The sequence below is a fragment of the Kryptolebias marmoratus genome, linkage group LG10 (genome assembly GCF_001649575.2).
Source record: "Kryptolebias marmoratus isolate JLee-2015 linkage group LG10, ASM164957v2, whole genome shotgun sequence".
Taxonomy (NCBI): Eukaryota; Metazoa; Chordata; class Actinopteri; order Cyprinodontiformes; family Rivulidae; genus Kryptolebias; species Kryptolebias marmoratus.
This window is the reverse complement of record NC_051439.1, coordinates 1,985,278-1,992,380: the sequence shown is the minus strand read 5'-3', so window position 1 is coordinate 1,992,380 and position 7,103 is coordinate 1,985,278. Positions and strand designations below refer to the sequence as shown.

Below are 7,103 nucleotides of genomic sequence, written 5' to 3'. Positions count from 1 at the left end.
GCCCGGTCTCACCGTTATTTATACGGACCGGGGTGGGGCCCACACAGCAGGTGGGCGTGGACTAAAGTTTTCAGTGCTGCGCTGCGCGCGAAGGGATAAACCCACTAGCGATAGCCTTAAAGGGCGAAGCCTATACGAAATAGAACTACAAACATACTTAATGAAATGTTTTACAATATAGATGCAAATATAATCAGTAATATTCATAAACAAGTGAACAAATTGAGCAAACAACAAAGTTATATACACTTTCTCCATTAAAATGTTGACAATTTCTTAGGCGTTTTTTAGACAAAACAATCAGGAGTTCTAATAAATTGCCATAAATCCTTTGAACCACTCATTTCTGTTTCTGTCCAAAACAAGGCAGAGGGGCACATCATATTCTTAGTTTTGGTCATTTTCTATGTCGTGTTCATGCAGGATCATTCAGGTAAATGTTATGAAATATATCCTGATGCATGCTCAAAATATACTTTCAAAATATGGATCTGAATCTGTCACTTGTTATTATTTTGGCTGGAAGGGAGACAGACAAAACGTGTTCTGTTTCCAGTAATCCTTCTCTAAAGAAAATAATGGATAACCTAGTTCATCAACAAAGTCTCACTGTCTGTCCAAGACTCTTTCATTATTAATTTTATTTTTTTTTTAATCTCCAAAGATGACGATATTTAAAAAAAAAAAGTGTTGTGAATAATTTATCATAACTCTGGTTTTCCTTGGCCTATCGAGAAAATTTAAAAACTGGTGTAAAACTTGAAGTCTGGACTTTCGAGACAATTTAAAACAAAGTCCCTAAGAGGGCGGATCTTTCCCGTTAGAGTGTTTTAAGTCGGTTATATGACTTGGACATGCTGGACTCAGAAGAGTAAGATAGCCGTGTTATACCAAGTAAATATGACTTAACCAAAGTAATGAGAAGAAAAAACTAGTCTGATTCTCTTTGCTAATGTGTTTCATCCTACTCAGAAGTAGGAGCAAATAAAATGCCTCACACCTATTTTTGAAGTAGCTACTTGACACACAGTTCACTTCCCACCTGAAGCGGCTCAGCCAGAGCCTGTGTCCCTTAGGGCGCTGCTGTTGCTCCTCCTACACATTGGACTAAACCATTTGCCAACAGGGAAGGCAAAAATTCCTTTGTTTTTCTTAGATTATTGGTGGATTTCTCTCTTTTTTTTTGCCTTTTTATATTGATATTTTTTAAATACAGTTTCCATCATTGAATTATTGGGGGGTGGGGAATCTACACTTCCCTAAGATTGTGGGGTTCGGACCCCCCCCCCCCAGGATTTACACCTATGACTGTAGGAAGGTCAAACTTCACAGCTAGAACCCCCATGGGTCAGGGATCAGCCCTAGGGATTTCAAGGTCAAAGTTCAAGGTCACATGAGAAAGAAGGCTTTAATTCTGCAACTGTATACAGTAGTAAGGTCAAACTTTACAGGTGGACCTCTCATGGGTCAAGGAATAGCCTTTTGGAGTTTAAGGTCACAAGGTCAAAGGTCAAAGTCATGGGAGCCCATGTGCTCTAACTCAGCAACTGTGTACCGTAGAAAGGTCAAACTTCACAGCTAGAACCCTCATGGGTCAGGGATCAGCCCTATGGGCTTTCAGGCTAATTTCAGCTTTTTCTTTTTGGTTGTTTCTGCTTCTTTCAACTAATATCAACTTTTTCAACTAATTTCTGCTTTTTTCCACTTTTGTTCTGCTTTATGCAAATCTTTTCTTCAAATCAGCTTCTATGTTTTACTTTTATTTTCTTCATTAAACTTTAAAAATCTTTCAACTACTAACGGATAAAACTTTAGCTGTTTACATTCAACTCAACAGTTCAGCACATCTTCAGCAGCTTTCGGCCAAATCATTCAGCAAAAAAAGCATTCACACTGCATTTTCTCAGGAAATGCAATTTCTCTAGTTAACATTTTACTTTTAATTAATTTAACATGATAAATTCACTTATAAATGTTTTTTTCTGTCACAGTTATACAGGTTGATGTTGGACTGTTCATTAATGTTTCTTAAACTAGTTTCAAACCCACCTTCTAGCTTTGCGTAGTTTACCTGTCTAACATTAAATTTAAACTTTCTCAGTGCCAATGAGAAAGCAACTAATACTGAGTTAATCTCAGTAAAAATAACGTTTTTTAAACAGCAACAAAGAAACCCTAGCAATACTATTTGGGAAATGCACGAATGAGCTCATTTCAATTGATTTTATGTATTCACACGTAGATTTGTTATGCAAAAAGTGAGTTCTTATTTTTGTATTATTGCATTTAGATAACCTAGTGACATAAGTAAACATTGCATTATGCTTAAAGACCTTCAAGCTTGTAAGTCAGATCTTTAATTTTTTTAATCGTGCGCAATAAAAAACCCACACATGGTCATATTGTGAATTTAAATGTTTCTAAAGTGTTTTATGTTGGAAATATGACAAGTTAAAAAGACCCTTCATTTCCAGTTTTGAAGAGAACTAAAGCTTGGCTGTGCACTCTCTGCATTCTGTTGGGATTTGAGATAAAACTTTAAGTTACAGCAGTAAGAGACACACTGGGTGAAAGAAGATGTGTGGATTTTTTTGTATATATAGGAAAAAGCCAGTTCAGACAAGTAAAGCTCAAATCTCTGTGACAAATGTCAAATGTTTCTACTGTGAATCTCTAAATAGGGCTGGCTTTTACCAGTCCCACTAATCCCATTTTTTTTTAAATTGTTTACGTTGTGCAATATATTGCCACCTAAAGTCTTAGACGCTAATCCTGAGTCGCACATTTTGGTGAATGATTTGCACATTTTTTTTCACAGTTGCTCAGTGAGATACAGGTTGAACATTTTGAACAAGATAGTGATGAGACTGCTTCAACGTTTATGAACTGGCACCTGTAATAAAATACAGCTATGTTTAGTAATGTTTGTGTTGTTTTGTAGGGTAAGCTGACAGCCAGAGAGCGGGTGGAGCTCCTCCTGGACCCTGAGTCCTTTGTTGAGACAGACATGTTTGTGGAGCATCGTTGCTCTGACTTTGGCATGGAACAGTACAGAAACAAGGTAATATTCAAAACACTACACCTGGAAGTTTTTAAAAAAAGTTTTTTCATTTTATTCAAGTTGTGTATTTTTCCCTCCCAGTTCCCTGGTGACAGTGTTGTGACCGGCCGAGGCAGGATCAGTGGCAGGCTGGTTTATGTTTTCAGCCAGGTAAATATTTTTTATTGGACAGAAAACACATTGGCCATTTAACTTGGCAAAATTTCTGTTTTACTCTTTTTACTTGTTTAAGGACTTCACAGTGTTTGGTGGCAGCTTGTCTGGCGCTCATGCTCAGAAGATCTGTAAGGTAAACAACTTTGTACACTCATTTTCCTTTTATTCATATTGCTTGTTATAAACTAATAACCACTGATTATATGTGTATTTGAATGGTAATTTTTCATGTTTCCCACTTATTGGCTCATCACTTTTTAAATATCTTTGAGCTCAGATCATGGATCAGGCCATGACCGTTGGGGCTCCCGTCATTGGGCTGAACGACTCTGGAGGAGCTCGGATCCAGGAGGGAGTGGAGTCCCTGGCTGGATATGCGGATATATTCCTGGTATGTATGATTGTAGTTATTGATATTTTCTTTTTACATGTCTATTGCTTCACAGTGTGAATTCTTTTGTAATTATTAAACCTAAAAGGTTATTTCAGACTGTGCAACTTCTAAAAACCCATCAGATAATTTCTTGACATGTAGCAGCTTGCGTTTTTGTAGATTTTGCCGCATTTCTTGTCCTTGAAGTAATCATGATTGAAAGTCAAGGTTGGAGTACTGTAGTTTTTCTGCTGTCTTGGTTAAAAAAATTAAAACAATGTATTCCTGTTTTCCAGAGGAATGTGTTGGCTTCAGGAGTTGTCCCTCAGATCTCCCTCATCATGGGTCCCTGTGCAGGAGGGGCAGTCTACTCCCCCGCCCTGACAGATTTCACCTTCATGGTTAAGGTACGAGGCTGCTCATATGTACATACTAAACCCCACCCGTAGAGAATAACTGCGTAAGCTGCAAGTTATTTACGCTTCCTAACATTTGTGTTGTGTTTATAGGACACATCATATCTGTTCATCACAGGACCAGATGTTGTGAAGTCTGTCACCAATGAAGATGTGACTCAGGAGGAGCTCGGTGGAGCCAAAACTCACACGACTGTGTCAGGTCAGATTGTTTGTGTAAAAGCTGGATTTCACTACAAAACAAGAGCTGCATTGTGTTTGGATCCACAAGAGTTATGTAAACTCTTCTGAAACATCAGCCAGTGGACCCAACTGGATAATGTTTCTGAACTTGTTAAGTTTATAAAAGTTAATTCAGGTTGACACATCAAATCAGTGGTGTGGGTTTTAGCAAAGCTTTTGTTGAAAGTCTGTTTCCACTAAAACTTGGGTTATTTCTTATTTAAAGGTGTGGCTCATCGTGCTTTTGAGAATGATGTTGAGGCTTTGCTCAACCTGCGCGAGTTCTTCAACTTCCTTCCATTAAACAATCAGGATCCCACCCCCATCAGGGAGTGCCATGACCCCAGGTAAACAAACATCTTTTATGTCCAAACTGCTGTAGAGAGGGTGCCTTTTGGTTTTATAAACCCATTTCTAATAAAGCTGTGAAACTGTATGAAATGTGAAGTGAAACAAACTCTTCATGTAATGTTCGCATCTTATCAGAGTAAAAAGGCATTCTTATGAAGCTGCTGCTGGTTGTTTTGTAATTTCAACAAACTGAAAGGGAACTTATTGCTGCATCAGTGTGAGTTTACCTGCAGCAAAATTATGTTGAATCAGCTGAGTCACAACAGCATTGTTGGTTATAGCTGCATGCACTGCTCTCTACTGTACGTGTAGATGCATATCAAAGGTGAAAGGATTCGTGAAGTTTCATTCTGCTGCTGTATTTTTACATCTAAAACTGGTTCACAACAAAGATGCATCAGGCCTGGTTTCATAGGGGATGTTTGAAAAGAAAGAAAAAACTAACCATTGAAGCGGTCTACTTTTATTTTTAAGTTAAAAAGGGTTTGTTTCATGTGCTAATCATTTAATTCTTTTATCACACAGTTTTTTCATATCTTAACCTTTTTGGATACAAAGTTGTCTTTCAGCTCTTGCCTGGAATTGTCTTTATTCGCAGCAATCGTCTGGTGAAGTCATTGGACACCATTGTCCCATTCGAGTCAACAAAAGCCTACGACATGTTGGACATCATTCATGCTGTGTGTGCCTAACCAAGGACTCTCACTTAAAGATATATCATTGTATTTTATTTCCATTAAAAATAAAACTTTGTTTCCTAATGTTTCTTTTTAGATAGTAGATGAGAGGGACTTCTTTGAAATTATGCCCACCTACGCTAAAAACATTGTGGTGGGATTTGCCAGAATGAATGGGCGCACTGTGGGCATTGTGGGTAATCAACCCAAAGTAGCATCTGGTAAGTAAAAATAAAAAAGAATCAAAACAAACACTGTACATACACAGTTGGACTTAAGTTTGGCTGTTCAGTCCGTTATATTTGTGCTGTTCATCAGGTTGTTTGGACATCAACTCCTCAGTGAAGGGAGCTCGTTTTGTTCGCTTTTGTGATGCCTTCAACATTCCCATCATCACCTTTGTGGATGTTCCAGGTTTTCTACCAGGTATTCCTTGATACGATTATTTAAAATAGCTAAACTTGTTTGTAAAATCAATTTCTTTACCATTAGAGTAGTGAGATGAAAGCAGAAATCATCTGCGCAAAATGAACCAATTGCTCAGATTCACCTTCAGTTATGTGTAATGGTTCTCATCAGGAACAGCTCAGGAGTACGGAGGCATCATCAGACATGGAGCCAAACTACTGTATGCTTTTGCAGAGGCCACTGTACCGAAAATAACCATCATCACTAGAAAGGTGTGTGTGTGAAAAACATGAGTGGAGGTACATAGCGAATCCTTAGTTAGCTCTGACAGGTAAGCACCTCTAGCTCCTAACAGTAAAACAACAACCACAATTTCAGTGAAGTTAGGATGTTGTGAAAAATGTAAATAAAAATGCAATGCAATGATTTGCAAATCTCATAAAGCCATATTTTATTCATGATGGACATAGTAGTAAACATAGCAATGTGTGGACGTGTCCCTGAGCCCATGCAGTAATGTCCATGCCAGACTTGGACCTGAGTTGCTGCCATCAAATTCAAAATTGCCTTAATTTTTCCAACAAGTTGTATAATTTCTTATTTTCAACAATTTATATATTTACTACATTTATGTGTTTCTAATATTTGTAAATCATTGCATTCTGTTTTTATTCACATTTTACAGGTCCCAACTATTTCACACACTCCTGATCAAAATCTTAAGACCAGTCAAAAAATTGCAAGAATTTGCATTTTGCACTATCACTTTTCCCCCAAACTGTGCTATTTGCATTAAAATCACCACACCAAATTACTTTCCCCTCCAAATATCCCAACACCTCTTCCATAAATTCTAGTTACAGTGTTTTGAATGGATTATAAAAATTTACTATTCTACATTTTCCTTCTTTTCCCCATATTTCTACTACTATATATTCTAGTTCTTTACCCTTCCCTAATACCTGATATTGTAGTCCTTGTTTTATAAATACACTCCTGATCAAAATCTTAAGACCAGTCAAGAAATTGCAAGAATTTTCATTTTGCACTATTGGATCTTAAGAAGGTTCTAAGTAGAGCTTCACAATGTTAAAGGAAGAAATCAGTGCAAGAGACAAAAACCTTTGAGCGGGAAATTAATTGAAAACTGCATTTACACTCAAACATGATTTTTTTCAGCTGATCAAAAGTTTAAGACCATAGCTCAAAAAAACCCCGAAAAACCCCCCAAAACAGAAATCAAAGTGTCAAAAAAAAGGAGCTCCACCATTCTTGTTGATGACTTCAAACAATCGTTTAGGCATGCTTGATGCCAGTGTTTCCAGGAGGCTAGTGGGAACGCTGCTCCAAGTGTTGAAGATGGCTTCACGAAGGGCATCCACTGTCTGGAACTGATGTCCATTTTTGTAAACTTCCCTTGCCATCCATCCCCAAATGTT

The 7,103-nt window shown here is 37.6% G+C and overlaps 1 protein-coding gene across 1 annotated transcript in view; it reads left to right on the top strand.

Moving 5' to 3' along the window:
* Window positions 1-7,103, top strand: part of pccb (propionyl-CoA carboxylase subunit beta) — a 25,832-nt gene that overhangs the window by 16,125 nt on the left and 2,604 nt on the right. The window contains exons 2-12 of the mRNA XM_017436427.3: window positions 2,942-3,061; window positions 3,143-3,211; window positions 3,294-3,350; window positions 3,495-3,608; window positions 3,887-3,997; window positions 4,100-4,208; window positions 4,455-4,575; window positions 5,178-5,259; window positions 5,354-5,477; window positions 5,575-5,682; window positions 5,836-5,936. Coding sequence (XP_017291916.1) covers window positions 2,942-3,061; window positions 3,143-3,211; window positions 3,294-3,350; window positions 3,495-3,608; window positions 3,887-3,997; window positions 4,100-4,208; window positions 4,455-4,575; window positions 5,178-5,259; window positions 5,354-5,477; window positions 5,575-5,682; window positions 5,836-5,936 — 1,116 coding nt within the window. The remainder of the gene's footprint in view (window positions 1-2,941; window positions 3,062-3,142; window positions 3,212-3,293; window positions 3,351-3,494; window positions 3,609-3,886; window positions 3,998-4,099; window positions 4,209-4,454; window positions 4,576-5,177; window positions 5,260-5,353; window positions 5,478-5,574; window positions 5,683-5,835; window positions 5,937-7,103) is intronic.